The following is a 23,542-nucleotide window of genomic DNA, read 5'->3' on the forward strand; positions in this document are numbered from 1 at the left end:
AACACTCAACATTGTAAATAAACAACGTTACGACGCGGTGTCAAGCGCAGTGGTGATTAAACCGGTTTAGCAATCCGACAATAACACGTCTACAATCAGCAAGCGTCTTCGGGCGACTGATAAATAATTATAATAATACAGCATTTTTTAATTTTAAACACTAATGTGAATATAATTCTTATGTCTGTCCCTTTAAGCCGAAACACCAAAATACCAAATATTTATGTTTGGCCTTAGAATATAATATGAGTGGGTGGTACCTATCGAGACGGGCTTGCATAAAGCTCTACAACCAAGTAACTTTATATTTTCTCACTACACATTCAGGTTTCTTTTATAATCAGTAATTAAATCAAAACATTACGCTTTTTATTTAAATGAAAACGAAATAATCAACTATAAAATAGCAACATATATAATACACCTGTTTTGAATCTATAAAACTTTTTTTTTATTTAGTTTCAATTATAATTAAAAATATATTATGAAAGAGAAGATTATCAGAATGTATAAGAAATCGAGCCGAGCAGAAAAAAAAATGTATTTACAACAGTAAAACTCGGAATAAATGGCCCCTCCAAACCGATTTTTATCTCGGAAAGTCTTTCTTCTAAAATGAAGAGGTTGTTTTATCTCAGTCGTGATTTTGCCAAATCTTATGAGTACGCCGTATCGTATTGCTGGACGTCCAATGTCAAAATATTTCTTCGTAAGAAAGAAGGTGACCAGCTAATTCACATAAAAAAAGAATTGGACCTAGATTCCTTAAAAATGAAGAAATGACTAGGTGTCACAAACGTCGCTATTTGCTGTAGATGCATGCTACTTGTTCTTCGTAAGCTTTTTATATTAAGGAATGATTTTTTCATATTTAATCTTAGCTCCTATTCCTACATTTCTATGTTGTTAATTTTTTATAATCATTTAGATCAATATTATAATCCTTATATTTATACATATATATCCATCACAAAACATAGCATAGGTTTCCATAGCACAAGCTTTGTACAAGCTTAATTTGGGATCAGATGGCTGTGTTTGAAAAATGTCCCCGGATATTATTATTAAAAAAAAAAACATCCTTACCTTATTTTCCTTTTTTCAGTCTTATCAAATCTTTCATTTGCTGATAATATTCCAAAATATTTAGTGAGTAAAGCTAAGATAAAAAAAGAAAAACAAAAAAAGAATCGAATCTCTGTCCCTAGAACTACTGTAAATCGTACCATTGTTAAATTCAATAATATTTCTTTATGAATGATATAAACTTAATTAACGAAAATATTGAAGCTATAACAGCTTCAGAATTCATAATATCTTGTCTTGAGCAGTGTGGCAATTTTTGAAAAGCAAAATGGGGCTAAAGGTTTTTCATGTTAACATAAGAAGCTTAAACTGCAATTTCGATAGACTCTTGGTTTTGCTAAATAGATTGAACAACCAGGTTGACGTGCTTATTCTTTTTTTTTTTATATGTCCGAGATGGCAAATGACTCTACTCCACCTGATGGTAAGTGGTAGTAGAGTCCAAACGCGACGACGGCCAGTACAGTCGGGAAGAATGTTCTGTACTAGCCGTCACCGCCTTGCCGGCCCGCAAGATGCCTCTTCACGCCTCGTTTGAAGGAACCCGGGTTGTAAGAGGAGGGGAACACGTGAGCTGGTAAGGAATTCCATTTTTTGGTAGTGCGACAAAGAAAGGAGTTGCCAAATTTCTTTGTGCGCGATGGAATTGATGTCACAGTTAGGCGGTGACATCGAGAACCAGCTCGCGTGGACTTAAGAAGGAAGGGGGAAGCAGGAATTAGAGAGAATAATTCCTCAGAGCATTCGCCGTGATACAGTCGATAGAAAGCGCTCAGTGCTGCTATATCGCGACGCAATTGTAAAGGTTCAAGGGTGTTTGTGACCTTTACGTCGCCAATAATGCGTACTGCACGTCGCTGCAACCGGTCCAAGGCCTCCAGTAGGTACTTAGCGGAGCCATCCTAAAGGTGCGAGCAATATTATATTTTCTATCTGAATGTTGGTTAAGAAAGGTCCCAGTCTTACCTACGTTACCGGGTTTCAGTTCTTTTAAGTCACAGTACACTAACCAAAATGATGGCGTCGTTGCATACTTCAGAAGCGGTTTAGATTGTCGTGTTGAGGAGTTTCTTTTTGCGGAAGCTAACTGTCTAGTTTTATAATTTCGTTCTGATATTGCTCTAGTAGCCATTTACCGCTCCTCTTCTTACTACAACATTTCTTCATTTATTAACAGTCTTCATAAAGTCTTACTTAGTTCATCGAGCTTTAAAACGTCAGCAATCATTGGAGATATAAACATTAATATTAACCCAGCTACTAAGGATCCTCGTATGGATGATTACCTTAACATCTCTGCCATCCATGGAATGCTGCCTGCATATGTCACTCCAACTAGAAATGAGAAATGTCTTGTTCATGTCATCCTAAGAAGTAACAAAAACACCACCACTGTTATGTTTGACGCTGCTTTTACAGATCATGTTCCGGTTATTTTTTACTGTGACTTTAAACTGAAACCTACTAAATCTGCTGGTAGTTATATTCGTGTCAATGAGGTCGCTATCGTTGCTGACCTTGCGATCTGTGATTTTTCGGCCATCTCTAATTCAACTGATCCGGAGAAATCAGCCACGCAACTTGCGGAAACAGTGTCTTTCATCGTTAAAAATCACACGCGTCTTATTCCCGTTCCTAGCAGGAAAAGAATCCTCAAGCCCTGGATCACCCCTGGATTACTTCGTTGCATTCGCAATCGTGATAAACTGTATAAAAAAAGTAAAAAAAATCCAGAAAATACTATTTTTAAAATAACATATATCCGTTACAAAAACTTCTGCAATAATTTATTAAAAAAAATTAAGTCCGAATACGAATGCAACGAATTTCAGAAAGCTAGGAAGAGCAACAAAAATACTTGGAAATTGATCAAATTGTTTGGTAATATACCTAACAAAAAATCAAAGATCTCTGATGACCTGTTAAAGGCATGCTCTGACCCAATTAGTGCCCTAAACAAAGTTAACAAATTTTTTGCTAATGTTGGGAAAAATTTGGCTTCTAGTACAATAGTCTTACTTAGTTCATCGAGCTTTAAAACGTCAGCAATCATTGGAGATATAAACATTAATATTAACCCAGCTACTAAGTATCCTCGTATGGATGATTACCTTAACATCTCTGCCATCCATGGAATGCTGCCTGCATATGTCACTCCAACTAGAAATGAGAAATGTCTTGTTCATGTCATCCTAAGAAGTAACAAAAACACCACCACTGTTATGTTTGACGCTGCTTTTACAGATCATGTTCGGTTATTTTTTACTGTGACTTTAAACTGAAACCTACTAAATCCGCTGGTAGTTATATTCGTGTCAATGAGGTCGCTATCGTTGCTGACCTTGCGATCTGTGATTTTTCGGCCATCTCTAATTCAACTGATCCGAAGAAATCAGCCACGCAACTTGCGGAAACAGTGTCTTTCATCGTTAAAAATCACACGCGTCTTATTCCCGTTCCTAGCAGGAAAAGAATCCTCAAGCCCTGGATCACCCCTGGATTACTTCGTTGCATTCGTAATCGTGATAAACTGTATAAAAAAAGTAAAAAAAATCCAGAAAATACTATTTTTAAAATAACATATATCCGTTACAAAAACTTCTGCAATAATTTATTAAAAAAAATTAAGTCCGAATACGAATGCAACGAATTTCAGAAAGCTAGGAAGAGCAACAAAAATACTTGGAAATTGATCAAATTGTTTGGTAATATACCTAACAAAAAATCAAAGACCTCTGATGACCTGTTAAAGGCATGCTCTGGCCCAATTAGTGCCCTAAACAAAGTTAACAAATTTTTTGCTAATGTTGGGAAAAATTTGACTTCTAGTACAATAGTCTCACAGCAGAAGTATAGCCCATACCTCCCCAATACTCTTCTTATGTCTAACTCAATAGTTTTAGATAACGTCGATGAAGCTGAAATCAGATCTATTATTTTCAGCCTAAAAAATAGCTGTGCGGTGGGTTGGGACGGCATTACAACATCTATTGTGAAAACTTTTGAACCTATTTTTACCCCTTTGCTTACACATATTTTTAATCTTTGTCTGACAAAAGGAGTTTTCCCCAGGGTCTTTAAACAGGCCATCGTCCACCCTATTCATAAGAATGGAGCAAAGGACAATGTCAATAACTACAGACCCATTTCGGTCCTGACCACTTTTTCGAAAGTACTGGAAAAGATCCTTAATCGTAGGTTTATCTCTTATTTAAACAATTTCGGCATATTGGTTAATAATCAATACGGGTTCAGAACTAGCAGATCCACGGAAGATGCCGTAATGAGTATGATTAACGACACGGTCCAAAACATTTATAATAATAAGAACACCATTGGCATATAATAAGAACACCATTGGCATTTTTCTGAGCTTGTCGAAAGCATTCGACGCCGTTTCTATACCTTTATTACTACAGAAATTGGATAGAATTGGTGTCAGAGGATTGGCCTTAAGTATCTTCGAAAGTTATCTTAGCGAACGGACTCAATATGTCTTTATAAATAATCAAGTAAGTGATGAGGAAGATCTTTTCAATGGTGTTCCTCAAGGCAGCGTCGACTAGGGCTGACTTTATTCCTGGTCTACATTAATGATCTGTGCAACCTTAAATTACCAAACTGCAAAATCGTAACATATGCCGACGACACCTCACTAATAGTCCTTGGTAAGAATTGGTCAGATGCTCGAAATAAGGCAGAATTGGCCCTTGCTATCGTAATGAACTGGCTGTCCTGTAACTTATTGACTCTTAATATAGATAAAACGCATTATATGACTTTTGGCTCCAGCTATACTTTACCGGCTACGTCATTTCCTGTAGTCGCTCATAATTGTTCTGAATACCAGGTTCCTTGCAACTGTAATAAAATCTCTCGCACTAAGACCATTAAGTATCTCGGAGTAACAATAGATGAGGGGCTAAATTGGAATGATCACATTCAATCTGTAATTTCACGTATAAGGAAAATAATGGATGTATTTAGATTTCTTAGGGCATCTGTTTATTTCCAGACTTTAAAAACTGTATATTACGCACTTGCGCAATCTAATATCACTTACTGTATCACAGCGTGGGGAGGTGCTGCTAAGATCAATATACCTTGATTAGAGAGAGCACAAAGACTTTTATTAAAAATTATGATCTCTTAGCCTATCCGTTTCCCTACAATTGAACTATATAAATCTTGTAAAGTTCTCACAGTGCGTCAACTGTATATACTGCAAACAATTCATCGGAAGCATAAAAATATTCCCTATAATAAGTTTGTATCTAACAAACGCAGAAGTGATAGGGTTTGCCAGACCATTCCACTTAATTCAGCGATGGCAAGTCACCAATAAAATTATTTGAGCTCAATTTTATATAATAGAATAAATAAGAAGAACAATATTTTCTCACTTACGACTTACCAGTGTAAAATTCAAATGACCAATTGGCTTCTCAATTTGGGCTATGATGAGACTAAAGCATTACTAAAACGATCAATATAACATTGACCTAACCTATTCTTTCTTCCTACCCCATCCCTTCCTTATAGTATATGTATTTAGATGTATATATTCATATAGTATATTTTGTTATTAGTTATTGTGTTATTAAATTAAATGATATTTGATTGTTATGTTTATAATGAACAAATAATAAATAAATGTGCTGTCGAATTGGAAGGCGATAGTAGCTACGACACAGTTTTATACTAATGTAGTTCCTATCGTATTTATTGTTTAAGATATGTATAATTTGTTCAAAATAAATAAATAAATAAAATAAAATAAATAAAAAATTTTTCTCTGCGTTACCGACGTATAATATTTTAGGTCGCCTTACGCTCACGTCACACAATGATTACGACGTTCCATAAATAGCGCTTTACATTTCGTAGCGAATTCTGCATCGCGTTGGCTAGATTATCTGTCGGTGAATCAGGTTCGCGGGATCGCACCAATGTAGTATCGACTATCGCTTCAAAGCTTCCTGTAAAATTCGTCTTAATTGTGACGAATCTTACAGGAAGCCTTGAACGGATGAAAGATTGTAAAATGATCTAAAGGTAAACTTTACCAAGCGTCAACAGTCCATGCACTCCCAAGCCCTCTCTCTCTCTATATCTTTAATCTTTGTTTATATGCAATTTTGAGGAGGAAAACAGCCTAGGAAGCTAGGGGAAGTCTTCTAAGCTGTTTTCCTTTATATGAATAACTATTGTGAACACAGTATGCGAGCGGGCTAGTTGAGCATTCATTAGAGTTGAGGCAACCTTCTCCCGTTCCTGCCCTGCCATGATCTTGTAAACCTCGTTCTTGTTATAAACAGTTATCTCTTCGAAGCCAATCACAATATTGGCACCCTTCCTGTTGACTTCTTCCTAAATTCTTAACTTGGAGTTGTCTTCCGATGTGGAAAGTAAGTCAACTAATTCGCTTCTCGGCCTTTTGACTAAGATCAAAGTGTGTGTAGTACTTTGTGTCTGTAGTAGTACCTGTTCTTTCAACTAGATATCTGAAAATTAAGTTATGGACTTGTGTTTTCTTTGCCGCAGGACGAGGCCATATATTTAACAGCATCAGTTCTTCCTGAGAACAAATTGACAGTATTGCATTTACTAGTCAATTACCAAAACAATATCATAGCAATAATTGTGTTCGCTTTTTTTTACTACACTTTGGTCTGGCCATATAGAGGAGGAACCACAACGTGAAGGACGTCAACGTGAACTTTTTGGGGAGGGAGATTTTAGCATCCTCTTGTCAATACGAGTAGACGAGCAGTTGCTCTGTCCAGTCTGTGTTAGGCGTGGTCGGCACACGGAGTACATGCGTTATCAAAAATCAGAACATTCAGACGATGGCTTGGTCTTTCAATGCTGGGGATGCGGATTAACTGCTCCCCCTGATAAACGATATCCACTTAATGTAGTGTTATCTATTATTTACTTCAACTCGTGTAATTTTTACGTGGTATATCTTGATATACATATGCAATATATTTCAAGTAATTCTACTAAAAATATTTTATCAAGATATACCGTACCGTAACAGCCTGTGAATGTCCCACTGCTGGGCTAAAGGCCTCCTCTCCTCTTTTTGAGGAGAAGATTTGGAGCTTATTCCACCACGCTCTCCAATGCGGGTTGGTGGAATACACATGTAGCAGAATTTCAGTGAAATTAGACAAATGCAGGTTTCCTCACGATGTTTTCCTTCACCGTAAAGCACGAGATGAATTATAATCACAAATTAAGCACATGAAAATTCAGTGGTGCTTGCCCGGGTTTGAACCCACGATCATCGGTTAAGATTCACATGTTCTTACCACTGGGCCATCTCAGCTTTATCTAATTTATATACAAATTTATCTAATTTAAAAATATGGTAATATTAAAATGTATATGTGTTTGTTTCTAGATATGACAGTCCTGCTCCAGAGGGTAACACACCAGGACCACAGAGGTCTGTGGACGGTTGGATCCTATTTGTAAGCAATGTACATGAGGAAGCCCAGGAAGAAGGTACAGGTATAACTTAAAATTCTACCCCCAACTATATGAAGTAAAACAACCTGTAAATGACGTACTGCTGAGATTGGCCTCCCGCTCTTTTGAGAAGGCTTGGAGCTTTGCACACAATGTTTTCCTGCATGAGATGAATTATAAATGGTAATTAAATTTGTTAATCTTCAGTCATGCTTTTCTTTGTTCTTGCTACTATGCTATCTCAGCTCCATATAAAACAAGCTGCATATTAATAAAAGTATGGATATAAAGAAAAGATTATTTATTTTGTTATTTTCTTTGTAAAACCAGTTTTCAGAATTTGGAGAAATCAAAAACATTCATTTGAATCTTGATCGGCGCACTGGCTTCCTTAAGGGTTATGCCTTAGTTGAATATGAAACATACAAACAGGCAGCTGTAAGTTTTACTTTAATATTAATGGTTATGTTTAGTTTCCACTTAGATAGTAAATGTGCTTAGTCAATGAAATTTTTAATTTTGTATTTTTCCTATAGAGTGCACGCGAGGCTCTCGATGGAGCTGATATTATCGGACAAGCGATATCAGTAGACTGGTGCTTTGTAAAGGGGCCCACTAAAACACAAGAAACGACGATAGTCGATATTATATTTTAACTCTTATTATGTATCGCACTTTAAAATATATATCTGGACGTATCACATTAAATGTAAATAGTCTCAATATCTTGTTACTATTAATATATGAATGAATCAACATAAATTAACAGAAAATTTAACACTGGAGAAAAGATGTTTATGAAATAGTAAGTTGTCAAAAAAATAGGTTTTTTTTGTTGAGACTGTTTTTCCTCAATAGTTTTTATATTTTAAATAAAGTTAATAAAATATTATGTTCTTACTGTAACTTATTTTGACTTCATTACGCAAAACATTTTATAATTATTTTTTTTCAAACTGTTGAGTTTTGTGACGCTTATGAACAAATTTTATCTTTTTCTTATATTGTTTACTGGTCATAGTCAAGTTAAGACATTATTTTTAAATTACGTTACTTTTTCTGTGCACTCTCAGACAAAACATCGATTAAATATAAATACTGGATTTTGTAAGTCATGAAACAGTGATAAAGAATATATTTAAGTAGTTTATTAAGAAAACTAGTAAGTATTTAAAGTGCGATTGAAAAAAACTTATTTTCTATTAGGAAAAGCATGTGTTAAAGTGTGTGTTTAAAGTGCGGTGCATAGTTAATTCATTATCTAAGCTAAGACTTATCGCTTATGTATTTAATATATGTCTTTCTATAATATTATTTGTTTTTATTTACCACCAATGAACTGAAAATAGTAAAACATATTCAGGAATAATCTTTGCCTATTTGTGTTTATAATTTATTTTGTGCCGTGCACTGAAAAAAACAATGTTGCGTATGAGATTGTGTATACAATATCTTCCTACCCAATTTCTAAACATAATTATGATATATAATATATAAATGTTCTTTTTTTTCCTTTATTTTACCTGAGAGTTTAGTCATCAGATTGACTATGTCACCCCCGTACAAGCAAAACACATAATAATTATACTAAATCAAAACAACTTAACACCTAATTAACTTAACATTACTTCAATAATTTATATATTTTACATACATCCATAATCTTTTCTTTTCTGTATAAGGTATTTTTTTTTTAATCATGAGGGGATATGCCATAATCGCCACGCTTGGCAGACGGGTTGGCGATCGCAGTAAGTTAGTCATAGTACTCAGAGAGACGCTGCTGCCCGTTCTCTGGTGTATATTCCCTCGGGTCGACTTCTACGCCCCCCACGGGATGAGATGGGGTGGTGATATTCGTCGCCGTCACCACACGGCAAGGTATTATCGAAAATGAGCATGTATTCTATACATACATTTTCAATAATAGCTTAGCTTCGTTTGATGATGGTACCGCAAGCCAACTATTACATATACCCACATTATATGATTTTAATAAACGGGGCCGGAACGACGCATTCCGCGCACATTCCATCAATCGGTGATAAACATCATCCATGCAGTTACATTGTACGCATTTATAGGTGTTGGTTTTACCCATTATAAAATTAAATTTGTTTGACGGAATATCACCGGAACGAAGTCTCATAAATGTCACAATATTTTTTCTGCTACTTTTAATTTTTTGAAACCATGGGCAATGAGTAAGTTCACATACAATTGTCTTGTACCATATACCTTTATGTCGCGATCGTTCATCAAAATATTCCTGCCAGTTTTGTTTACATGTTTTCTTGAATTTATTTTAAATTTCACTATGTAAAAGTATCCACTGATAAGGAATTCCGTCATGAATAGCTTGTTTTGCCGCTTTGTCAGCTTCCTCGTTGCCCATGATTCTAATATGTGAAGGTATTCACTGGATAATTATTATTTTATTTGCACTTTGTCTATTGCATATGGACTCTAAAATATCATAGGCTACCGGGTATCCTCGAAAGGTCGAGGTTAACCGAGCCAAATGAAAAAGGGCGCTCTTTGAATCAGACAGTATAACAACCTGACTTCCGGCACAAGATGACGCATTTGACAATGATTCCGAAATTGCAATCAGCTCACTATGCATTATAGATATACCTGCCTCAATTTTAAATTAATTCTTATATCTGCCTGAGGGTCAAAGATTGCTGCACCTGAACCGAATGTACCCTTAGATCCGTCGGTAAAAATTTTGTAAAACGACTTATATTTTTTATCTAGAAGTGTCCGACAGCTATTTAACATGTCTGATTTCTTAGACAGTGTTTTTGACATCGCTATTCCTTCTACTACTGAAAATATATTATTAGATAAGTCTATACTACTGACCCATGTATGGAGAGAATGACATAGTAATTTTTTATTTGATATAACAGAATAATGGCGTAAATTTCTGTAGACTGTAACGAGCAGAGGAAGTTTTTTATTTCTCCAGTAATAATTACTACACATATCGTTTAGATCTTTTAAAACATTTCCAGTTACGTTATTTTCGACAGACCTAGACTTTAGCACAAACTTACCGGCAAGATATTTCCTTCGGATATTTAGAGGTTGTATATACAATTCACTCTCCATGACATGTATTGGTGTGGTTCTGATAAAACCGCCAATAACTCGCATTGACTGATTTTGTACTTTGTCCAATTTACTTAGGTGACTCTTTAGCCCGATATCGTATAAGAAACTACCATAATCAAGTCTGCTACGGATAATTGAAATATAAAGTCGACGTAGGTGCATTGGATGAATGCCTCATTTACTACCAGCTAATACTTTAAAAATATTTAAAAATTTAAGAATTTTGTCTCTAATTTCATTAATGTGCCTACCCCATTTTAAGCTTCTATATAACCACATTCCCTAATATTTAACACTATCGACTTCTTGTAAACGAAAATTATTGTTTAACAATTGGATTGCCGTGTTACTTCTAGACCTGCATTTACTAAAGATGCAAACTTTGGTTTTTTGTTGAGACATACTTAATCCAATTTCTTTTATGTGATTACAAAATACATCTAACGCATTTTGAATATCGTTTGCCGCCACATTGACTATTTTATTTGAACTATATATAACAAAATCGTCGGCATATTGCGAGATGAATACTTGTAAAATTTCTCGACAAATTCTTCTGGTAGCCACGTTAAACATTAACGGAGATAAAGGATCACCTTGTGGTAAGCCTACTGCTGAAGTGCGGGTTAATTTTTGACTGTTACCAAATGGAATAGTTAAAATTCTTTCACGAAGATATTCCCATAGATATCGACACAGAAAAGCTCCAACATCGGCATCATCAACAAGGTTCAATAGCTTTGCGACATTGACATTGTTATAGGCATTATCTATATCGATGAAGCAACCAACCGTCGCGAAACCTTTAGTAAATCCGATTTGATTGCGAGTTATTAGTCTGACCAGATTGTCATAACAAGAACGCGACTTCCTAAAGCCTACTGTTTCATATGAAAAACAATCGTTCTTTTCAAGGTACCAATCTAATCTACGGGTCATTATATGTATGTAGTATGTAATATTTTACAGACACAAGATATTAGTGCAATAGGTCTCCACCCGGATACTGATCTGTTATCCCTTCCCGGTTTCGGTACAGGAACTATTGTAACTTTCCTCCATTGCTTAGGGATGAAACTTTCTGATAAAAACCGGTTATATAAAGTGACAAGTATATTCTTACCAGAATGGGGCAAATAATAAATCATTGAATAAGCTATGCCGTCTTGCCCTGGTGCTGTATCTGATCGTTTTAAACAATTATTTAATTCCTGTACCGTAATCGGAGTTTTAAGCTTCACATTATCGGACTTAAATATTGGGCTTCGTAGTAAGCTTTCTGCAATTTCGTTATCTATAACATTCTGAGTGGATTTGTAGCCCTTGATCCATTTCATACGAATCCACATCTCACAATATGAAGTTTCCTCATTAATATTATCCCAAAAATTCTGCCACGATTTGTATCTACCACGTCTAATATCTTTTTGTGTCTGTCCTATCTTTTCTTGCAGGCTATTAAGATTGTGAGGAGTGGGATTTCTTCTAAATTTTGCTAAGGCTAAGCGTCTCTTAATACTTAAGCCACTGACGACGAAATATGTTGTGACCAAAAAGGTTTTGGCTTAAAAATACTTGATCTTGCTGGATTTTCAAAAATTTTCGTGTATGGAATTACTTCTTCTGCAGCTGCATTGACTATGGCTATGAACTTGTTATATGCAAGTTGATTGTTGCTAGGAATTGAATACTCAAGAAGGGGCTTTTTGATGACTTCTCTATATAATGTCCAATTTGCTTTTTTAAAATTTCTTCGCTTCCTAACTGTGTAGCCTAAGTTTTTTATCTAGTTTAATCTTTATCATTAAATGGTCACTTCCTAGGCTTTCATTCAAAACATTCCACGTTAATTTAATAGCTATGTCTTCAAATACTAATGGTATATTAGGAGTTGTTCTCTGAACCAGACCATTGACTATTTTTATGCGAGTGTCACTGCCATTATTTAGAGAAATACAATTACTCTCTAATAGTGCATCAAAAATCTGACAGCATCGTGTATCATGTTTCCTGGACCAATTACGTTGATGCCCATTAAAATCTCCTGCAATTATAGTCTTGTTATTAAACTTAGAAAAAAATCCATTCCGTCTTGAAAAGAGGTGTTACCTGTTGGGTGGGCAATATATAGATACTATATTTTCAGTGTCACCGCAATTAAATATTTTAACATATGTATATTCAATTCCTGAGTTCGAAATATCCATATATTTTTGTTGAGCTTTTATAGACCAATGTGTTATTATAGCTACACCTCCAAATCCGTCTCTGCAATCTGATCTAAAAATATTATACCCACTTAAATGACAACAGCTGTCCGGATCTAACCAAGTCTCACTGATTAAGGCAATATGGATTTTTTTCCTGATTTGATATTAGTTCTAATTCTGGTATCTTTGGTCGTAGACTTTGAGAATTTCATTGGAGTATGTTTATAGATTGTGGAATATTGTTCCTATCCATATTGGCTTAAGAATTTTAAACATGGCCACTACGATATTAATCTCACTATAGTCGATAATACAGCTTCATAAATTATACTTAGAATTCTTTAATCTTTTCTTCCCACGTCAAACCACTATTTAATATTTTATCTTTTAGCATTTTTAGTACTGATTTCCATTCAACAAATCCTCGCTCATCTTTGTATGTATTCCCTTTTTTTCTATATCCTTGTTCTTCACTGCGTACTGTTTCTGCTTCCGAATATCTATCTTCCACTGTCTCCAAATTGTTAAATTCCATTATTTCTATATTATCATCGTTTTAGACGTTTGCTTTTCCGGCCTTCCTTAGTTTTTTTTTTTTGGTTTTTAATTTTGTTTTTGGTGACTTCAGCGTATGACCTTGTGAGATTTTCATCTACGGTAGATTCTTTTAAACCATTAACTGTAGACGAATCGTTAGTTTTATTAATTGTTGAAAATGCTTGACGTGAAATAACGGGTGCTGGAGGGGGGCTGGGTGGAACATAAATAGTTAGTGCCTTTTTGTATGTACAATTAAATTCTGCCATTAGCTCTCGGACTCATTTTTCTTTATTATAAATGGGGCATATTCTGGTCATAGCCATGTGATTACAAATAGAAAGAAGAAATTGTGAGAAGATTGCTCACAATTTTGATGGTTGTCACCACATTTCGGGCAAACAATTTTGTTAGATGGACAAATATTGATCGTATGTCCGTATCTCCAGCATCGAGAACATTGCGTAACAGGGAATACAAAGGGTGTTACTATTACTGTGGTGTCGAACATCTTAATTTTTGATGGTAACGATGACCCTTTAAAACATATTCTCATAGCCTCACTATTCTCCCATCTTCCATCCGAACTATTTCTGCGTTTTAACCTCTTTACTCCCATAATTGGTATACTACTATATAAACTTTCTAAAATTTCTTCATCAGTACGGTCTAAATCTATGGCTTTTATCACTCCATACGTATGATTTATTTCCATAGTTTTATATGTCCTATATCTATTTTTATTAAAGAATTTGTTAATTATTAATTCCTCAGCACTATCTTCTTTGTCAAACTGAATCAACACTTTAAATGATTTTATGTATTTAACACGCAAGCATTACGCTTTTTATTTAAATGAAAACGAAATAATCAACTATAAAATAGCAACATATATAATGCACCTGTTTTGAATCTATAAAACTTTTTTTATTTATTTTCAATTATAATTAAAAATATATGATGAAAGAGAAGATTATCAGAATGTATAAGAAATCGAGCCGAGCAGAAAAAAAAATGTATTAACAACAGTAAAACTCGGAATAAATAGCCCCTCCAAACCGATTTTTATCTCGGAAAGTCTTTCTTCTAAAATGAAGAGGTTGTTTTATCTCAGTCGTGATTTTGCCAAATCTTATGAGTACGCCGTATCGTATCGTATTGCTGGACGTCAAATGGCAAAATATTTCTTCGTAAGAAAGAAGGTGACCAGCTAATTCACATAAAAAAAGAATTGGACCTAGATTCCTTAAAATTGAAGAAATGACTAGGTGTCACAAACTTCGCTATTTGCTGTAGATGCATGCTACTTGTTCTTCGTAAGCTTTTTATATTAATGAATGATTTTTTCATATTTAATCTTAGCTCCTATTCCTACATTTATATGTTGTTAATTTTTTATAATCATTTAGATCAATATTATAATCCTTATATTTATACATATATATCCATCACAAAACATAGTATAGGTTTCCATAGCACAAGCTTTGTACAAGCTTAATTTGGGATCAGATGGCTGTGTTTGAAAAATGTCCCCGGATATTATTATTAAAAAAAAAAACATCCTTACCTTATTTTCCTTTTTTCAGTCTTATCAAATCTTTCATTTGCTGATAATATTCCAAAATATTTAGTGAGTAAAGCTAAGATAAAAAAAGAAAAACAAAAAAAGAATCGAATCTCTGTCCCTAGAACTACTGTAAATCGTTCCATTGTTAAATTCAATAATATTTCTTTATGAATGATATAAACTTAATTAACGAAAATATTGAAGCTATAACAGCTTCAGAATTCATAATATCTTGTCCTGAGCAGTGTGGCAATTTTTGAAATGCAAAACGGGGCTAAAGGTTTTTCATGTTAACATAAGAAGCTTAAACTGCAATTTCGATAGACTCTTGGTTTTGTTAAATAGATTGAACAACCAGGTTGACGCAGGCTTTTTCTATCTGAATGTTGGTTAAGAAATGTCTCAGTCTTACCTACGTTACCGGGTTTCAGTTCTTTTAAGTCACAGTACACTAACCAAAATGATGGCGTCGTTGCATACTTCAGAAGCGGTTTAGATTGTCGTGTTGAGGAGTTTCTTTTTGCGGAAGCTAACTGTCTAGTTTCGTTCTGATATTGCTCTAGTAGCCATTTACCGCTCCTCTTCTTACTACAACATTTCTTCATTTATTAACAGTCTTCATAAAGTCTTACTTAGTTCATCGAGCTTTAAAACGTCAGCAATCAATGGAGATATAAACATTAATATTAACCCAGCTACTAAGGATCCTCGTATGGATGATTACCTTAACATCTCTGCCATCCATGGAATGCTGCCTGCATATGTCACTCCAACTAGAAATGAGAAATGTCTTGTTCATGTCATCCTAAGAAGTAACAAAAACACCACCACTGTTATGTTTGACGCTGCTTTTACAGATCATGTTCCGGTTATTTTTTACTGTGACTTTAAACTGAAACCTACTAAATCTGCTGGTAGTTATATTCGTGTCAATGAGGTCGCTATCGTTGCTGACCTTGCGATCTGTGATTTTTCGGCCATCTCTAATTCAACTGATCCGGAGAAATCTAAAAAATAGCTGTGCGGTGGGTTGGGACGGAATTACAACATCTATTGTGAAAACTTCTGAACCTATTTTTACCCCTTTGCTTACACATATTTTTAATCTTTGTCTGACTAAAGGAGTTTTCCCCAGGGTCTTTAAACAGGCCATCGTCCACCCTATTCATAAGAATGGAGCGAAGGACAATGTCAATAACTACAGACCCATTTCGGTCCTGACCACTTTTTCGAAAGTACTGGAAAAGATCCTTAATCGTAGGTTTATCTCTTATTTAAACAATTTCGGCATATTGGTTAATAATCAATACGGGTTTAGAACTAGCAGATCCACGGAAGATGCCGTAATGAGTATGATTAAAGACACGGTCCAAAACATTTATAATAATAAGAACACCATTGGCATATAATAAGAACACCATAGGCATTTTTCTGAACTTGCCGAAAGCATTCGACGCCGTTTCTATACCTTTATTACTACAGAAATTGGATAGAATTGGTGTCAGAGGATTGGCCTTAAGTATCTTCGAAAGTTATCTTAGCGAACGGACTCAATATGTCTCTATAAATAATCAAGTAAGTGATGAGGAAGATCTTTTCATTCGTGTTCCTCAAGGCAGCGTCGACTAGGGCCGACTTTATTCCTGGTCTACATTAATGATCTGTGCAAGCTTAAATTACCAAACTGCAAAATCGTAACATATGCCGACGACACCTCACTAATTGTCCATGGTAAGAATTGGTCAGATGCTTGAAATAAGGCAGAATTGGCCCTTGCTATCGTAATGAACTGGCTGTCCTGTAACTTATTGACTCTTAATATAGATAAAACGCATTACATGACTTTTGGCTTCAGCTATACTTTACCGGCTACGTCATTTCCTGTAGTCGCTCATAATTGTTCTGAATACCAGGTTCCTTGCAACTGTAATAAAATCTCTCGCACTAAGACCATTAAGTATCTCGGAGTAACAATAGATGAGGGGCTAAATTGGAATGATCACATTCAATCTGTAATTTCACGTATAAGGAAAATAATGTATATTTAAAGACTGTATATTACGCACTTGTGCAATCTAATATCACTTACTGTATCACAGCGTGAGGAGGTGCTGCTAAGATCAATATACTTCGATTAGAGAGAGCACAAAGACTTTTATTAAAAATTATGATCTCTCAGCCTATCCGTTTCCCTACAATTGAACTATATAAATCTTGTAAAGTTCTCACAGTGCGTCAACTGTATATACTGCAAACAATTCTTCGTAAGCATAAAAATATTCCCTATAATAAGTTTGTATCTAACAAACGCAGAAGTGATAGGGTTTGCCAGACCATTCCATTTAAATCAGCGATGGCAAGTCACCAATACAATTATTTGAGCTCAATTTTATATAATAGAATAAATAAGAAGAACAATATTTTCTCACTTACGACTTACCAGTGTAAAATTCAAATGACCAACCGGCTCCTCAATTTGGGCTATGATGAGACTGAAGCATTACTAAAACGATCAATATAACATTGACCTAACCTATTCTTTCTTCCTACCCCATCCCTTCCTTATAGTATATGTATTTAGATGTATATATGTATATAGTATATTTTGTTATTAGTTATTGTGTTATTAAATTAAATGATATTTGATTGTTATGTTTATAATGAACAAATAATAAATAAATGTGCTGTCGAATTGGAGGGCGATAGTAGCTACGACACAGTTTTATACTAATGTATTTCCTATCGTATTTATTGTTTAAGATATGTATAATTTGTTCAAAATAAATAAATAAATAAAATAAAATAAATAAAAATTGTTTATCTGTGTTACCGACGTATAATATTTTAGGTCGCCTTACGCTCACGTCACACAATGATTACTACGTTCCATAGATGGCGCTTTACATTTCGTAGCGAAATCTGCATCGCGTTGGCTAGATTATCTGTCGGTGAATCAGGTTCGCGGGATCGCACCAATGTAGTATCGACTATCGCTTCAAAGCTTCCTGTAAAATTCGTCTTAATTGTGACGAATCTTACAGGAAGCCTTGAACGGATGAAAGATTGTAAAATAATCTAAAGGTAAACTTTACCAATCAACAGATCCACGCACTCTCAGGCCCTCTCTCTCTCTATATCTTTAATCTTTGTTTATATGCAATTTTGAGGAGGAAAACAGCCTAGGAAGCTAGGGGAAGTCTTCTAAACTGTTTTCCTTCATATGAATAACTATTGTGAACACAGTATGCGAGCGGGCTAGTTGAGCATTCATTAGAGTTGAGACAACCTTCTTCCGTTCCTGCCCTTGAGCCATGATTCCTAAATTCTTAACTTGGAGTTGTCTTCCACATCGGTAGACAACTCCAAGTTAAGAATTTAGGAAGACGTCAACAGGAAGGGTGCCAATATTGTGTTTGGCTTCGAAGTGATAACTGTTTATAACAAGAACGAGGTTTACAAGATCATGGCTCAAGGGCAGGAACGGGAGAAGGTTGCCTCAACTCTAATGAATGCTCAACTAGCCCGCTAAGTCAGCAGATTGGAACGGTATGCGCGATTACTATGCGTCGGTCCCTTGGAAGGAACGTTGCTTCAGTGGGAATGACCCGACAGCTAGTGCCGCTGCTGTTGCTGACGAGACCATGTTGGGAATGGAATACTACATTCCTAGCTCAGATCTCGTCAGTAGGGGTACGCGTAACCGTTGGTTCACTCGTGAATTTACTAATGTGTAATGCTGTATCATCTAAGCAGGCGGCATGCCGCGAGTGGATCAACGGCTGCATTAGCAGGGCATCTAACATTGACTCACTGAAAGCAAACTACAATAAAAATTCCAAGTCCTGTAGAAAGGCATACATGAGAGCGGATGTACAGCGCATTGTACAGATTGGTCATGATCTTGATTCGCTTCCTAGGGGCTCCCGTAGCTTCTGGCGTCTGACCAAGTCGGTGCAAAACAATTTCTGCCAACCTTCGCTGCCACCGCTCAGAAATCCGGACGGATCGCTAGCTCACAGTCCGCAAGAGCAAGCTGATCTCCTGGCTAAACTCTTTGCCGATAATTCCGTCATCGATGATTGTAGTGCGCTGCCACCTACAATACCTTCATGTGGCCATACGATGCCTGACATCAAAATCAGGCAACGTGATGTGCGTGCGGAGCTGCAATCACTTGATGTACGGAAAGCTAGCGGTCCCGATGGAATACCAGCCATAGTGCTGAAGAAGTGCGCAGCGGAGCTGTCTCCTGTGTTAGCGCGCCTGTTCCAACTTTCACAAACACCCTTGAACCTTTACAATTGCGTCGCGAGATAGCAGCACTGAGCGCTTTCTATCGACTGTATCACGGCGAGTGCTCTGAGGAATTATTCTCTCTAATTCCTGCTTCCCCCTTCCTTCTTAAGTCCACGCGAGCTGGTTCTCGATGTCACCGCCTAACTGTGACATCAATTCCATCGCGCACAAAGAAATTTGGCAACTCCTTTCTTTGTCGCACTACCAAAAAATGGAATTCCTTACCAGCTCACGTGTTCCCCTCCTCTTACAACCCGGGTTCCTTCAAACGAGGCGTGAAGAGGCATCTTGCGGGCCGGCAAAGCGGTGACGGCTAGTACAGAACGTTCTTCCCGACTGTACTGGCCGTCGTCGCGTTTGGACTCTACTACTACTTACCATCAGGTGGAGTAGAGTCATTTGCCATCCCGGACATATAAAAAAAAAAGAAAGTAAGTCAAATAATTTGCTTCTCGGCCTTTTGACTAAGATCAAAGTGTGTGTAGTACTTTTTGTCTGTAGTAGTACCTGTTCTGTCAACTAGATATCTGAAAATTAAGTTATGGACTTGTGTTTTCTTTGCCGCAGGACGAGGCCATATATTAAACAGCATCAGTTCTTCCTGAGATCAAATTGACAGTATTGCATTTACTAGTCAATTACCAAAAACAATATCATAGCAATAATTGTGTTCGCTTTTTTTTACTACACTTTGGTCTGGCCATATAGAGGAGGAACCACAACGTGAAGGACGTCAACGTGAACTTTTTGGGGAGGGAGATTTTAGCATCCTCTTGTCAATACGAGTAGACGAGCAGTTGCTCTGTCCGGTCTGTGTTAGGCGTGGTCGGCACACGGAGTACATGCGTCATCAAAAATCAGAACATCCAGACGATGGCTTGGTCTTTCAATGCTGGGGATGCGGATTAACTGCTCCCCCTGATAAACGAAATCCACTTAATGTAGTGTTATCTATTATTTACTTCAATTTGTGTAATTTTTACGGGGTATATCTTGATAAAATATTTTTATTAGAATTACATGAAATATATTGCATATGTTTAATATGTGTTAAGCGATACATTTACCAATAAATGTTGCTTAAGGGGTGATATAAACAACTGTCTTCCTTTTTGAAAATAAATCAATGACGGAAAAAGGTAAATCGGTGTTAGCAATACACCAGGTAACCAACGTTTACGTTGCGGGCCGTTACCGTTAGTTGGCTGAGCATTAACACGTAGCACGAGCGTCGAGGTTCCATTGGCTCGAGTATTGTCAAATTTGAGGGACTCATTGACGTATAATAGAGTTTTTACTTTGTGTTCATTATGTTACAACATAAATAATGTTAAATACTTACAAGCATATACATGATAATGATAATAATGGGGATGATACTGGTAATGTCACTTTATATTCCATTGGTAAATTGGTTCAGCGCTTCATATGTAATAGAAATAAAACAATAGAACAATACAGCGAAAAACTAAATAAAAAAAAAGAAAACAAATTATAATAATGTATCACGATGTCAATAATAATTTAATCATTGAAAATACTTCAAATTAAAAAAAAGCAATTGAACCTTTATGCAATAGAAAAGGTGTACTTTTGTTTCTCTGTGAAATTTTTTACCTTCCATTAAGGCATCGCCGCAGTTAGGAAGAAAAGCCACCCAAATGTTAATACAGGGCCCATCAAGGGCAAGCTACGCCCCTGAGTAGGACACTATTATTTTATTCATACTTTTTGTGTTCTTGTATGGACCATATTGTATCCTATGTATACATACAATGTGTGCAAACGACAAAAAAGCCCATATAGTTAGTTTATCAACACTAATATTAGCTAGTCGATCGTTATCATATATAGCAGCCGTACTCAACCTGCGGCCCGCCGGGCTTTTGTGGTTGGCCCACTTGGATGTTACTTTATTTTGATATATTTTGAACTTGAAAGCTTTTTATTAACACCTAAATAATTGGACTTAAACAACTGCTTGTTGCGGATACTGCAGTGTTTAAAAAGTCGTGAAATGATAAAAAAATGTTAAAATATACGCGATAAAGGTTTGCGGCCCGCGACACCATGATTAACACTTGTTTGCAGCCCCTATAAAGAAAAGGTTGAGTATCGCTGATCTATAGAAACGATTCAGAACACATTCGTGTAGCATACGAAAAAAGTGTGGCGGTGGACTAAATACGTCATATAAACATCTTAAAGAAGATAAGTATTATATTAACGAGATTAGTTTACATTAGATATAAATTTAAATTGACAAAAACATAAATTGATACTTTGAATGTATATCATATCTGTAAAACCTCATTGTCTGTGTATCATTTTGATTTAAATGCAATTTCTATTACCAATAAGATATCAAAGCGATTTTGTAGCAAAACCTCTGTAGTTAAGTGTACAAACTTTCACAAAATGCCCTAGAACATTATGAACATGTTACAAAAAATAACTAAATAACTCTTATTTATCACATGTTCTTACCACTGGGCCATCTCAGCTTTATCTAATTTATATACAAATTTATCTAATTTAAAAATATGGTAATATTAAAATGTATATGTGTTTGTTTCTAGATATGACAGTCTTGCTCCAGAGGGTAACACACCAGGACCACAGAGGTCTGTGGACGGTTGGATCTTATTTGTAAGCAATGTACATGAGGAAGCCCAGGAAGAAGATATACAGGTATAACTTAAAATTCTACCCCCAACTATATGAAGTAAAACAGCCTGTAAATGACGTACTGCTGAGATTGGCATCCTGCTCTTTTGAGGAGAAGGTTTGGAGCTTTGCACACAATATTTTCCTGCATGAGATGAATTATAAATTGTAATTAAATTTGTTAATCTTCAGTCATGCTTTTCCGAGTTTGATCATGCAACATTTTCTTTGTTCTTGCTACTATGCTATCTCAGCTCCATATAAAATAAGCCGCATATTAATACAAGTATGGATATAAAAAAAAATATATTTATTTTTTTATTTTCTTTGTAGAACCAATTCTCAGAATTTGGAGAAATCAAAAACATTCATTTGAATCTTGATCGGCGCACTGGCTTCCTTAAGGGTTATGCCTTAGTTGAATATAAAACATACAAACAGGCAGCTGTAAGTTTTACTTTAATATTAATGGTTATGTTTAGTTCCACTTAGATAGTAAATGTGCTTAGTCAATGAAATTTTTAATTTTGTATTTTTCCTATAGAGTGCACGCGAGGCTCTCCATGGAACTGATATTCTCGGACAAGCGATATCAGTAGACTGGTGCTTTGTAAAGGGGCCCACTAAAACTCACAAGAAACGACGATAGTCGACATTATATTTTAACTCTTATTATGTATCGCACTTTAAAATATATATCTGGACGTATCATATTAAATGTAAATAGTCTCAATATCTTGTTACTATTAATATATGAATGAATCAACAAAAATTAACATAAAATTTAACACTGGAGAAAAGATTTTTATGAAATAGTAAGTTGTCAAAAAAATAGGTTTATTTTTGCTGAGATTGTTTTTCCTCAATAGTTTTTATATTTTAAATAAAGTTAATAAAAGATTATGTTCTTACTGTAACTTATTTTGACTTCATTACGCAAAACATTTTATAATTTTTTTCAAACTGTTGACTTTTGTGATGCTTATGAACAAATTTTATCTTTTTTTTTTATATTTTTTACTGGTCATAGTCAAGTTAAGACATTATTCTTAAATTACGTTACTTTTTCTGTGCACTCTCAGACAAAACATCGATTAAATATAAATACTGGTTTTATAAGTCATGAAACAGTGATAAAGAATATATTTAAGTAGTTTATTAAGAAAACTAGTAAGTATTTAAAGTGCGATTGAAAAAAACTTATTTTCTATTAGGAAAAGCATGTGTTAAAGTGTGTGTTTAAAGTGCGGTGCATAGTTAATTCATTATCTAAGCTGAGACTTATCGCTTATCTATTTAATATATGTCTTTCTATAATATTATTTGTTTTTATTTACCACCAATGAACTGAAAATAGTATAACATATTCAGGAATAATCTTTGCCTATTTGTGTTTATAATTTATTTTGTGCCGTGCACTGAAAGAAACAATGTTGCGTATGAGATTGTGTATACAATATCTTCCTACCCAATTTCTAAACATAATTATGATATATAATATATAAATATTTTTTTTCCTTTATTTTACCTGGGAGTTTAGTCATCAGATTGACTATGTCACCCCCGTACAAGCAAAACACAT

At 35.3% G+C, this 23,542-nt stretch overlaps 1 protein-coding gene and 1 pseudogene across 1 annotated transcript; both read left to right on the plus strand.

The window, feature by feature from the left end:
* The first annotated feature begins 615 nt into the window (after window positions 1-615).
* LOC126779017 (RNA-binding protein 8A-like) lies at window positions 616-8,202 on the plus strand (annotated as a pseudogene).
* A 2,280-nt stretch (window positions 8,203-10,482) lies between these two features.
* On the plus strand, window positions 10,483-22,609 carry LOC126779018 (RNA-binding protein 8A-like). The gene is made up of 4 exons (XM_050502768.1): window positions 10,483-10,487; window positions 21,873-21,984; window positions 22,294-22,407; window positions 22,505-22,609. The coding sequence occupies exons 1-4, from the start codon at window positions 10,483-10,485 to the stop codon at window positions 22,607-22,609; spliced, it is 336 nt and encodes a 111-aa protein (XP_050358725.1).
* The last annotated feature ends 933 nt before the right edge of the window (window positions 22,610-23,542 follow it).

Source organism: Nymphalis io, chromosome 28 (assembly GCF_905147045.1).
Source record: "Nymphalis io chromosome 28, ilAglIoxx1.1, whole genome shotgun sequence".
In the NCBI taxonomy this organism is placed as follows: domain Eukaryota; kingdom Metazoa; phylum Arthropoda; class Insecta; order Lepidoptera; family Nymphalidae; genus Nymphalis; species Nymphalis io.

What these genes read in the sequence shown, in the direction of transcription:
- LOC126779018 (XM_050502768.1), top strand. An exon ending in CCCAGGAAGAAGATATACAG is followed by an intron (nt 21,985 to 22,293) that starts GTATAACTTAAA and finishes TTTTCTTTGTAG; the next exon opens with AACCAATTCTCAGAATTTGG. An exon ending in AAACATACAAACAGGCAGCT is followed by an intron (nt 22,408 to 22,504) that starts GTAAGTTTTACT and finishes TTTTTCCTATAG; the next exon opens with AGTGCACGCGAGGCTCTCCA.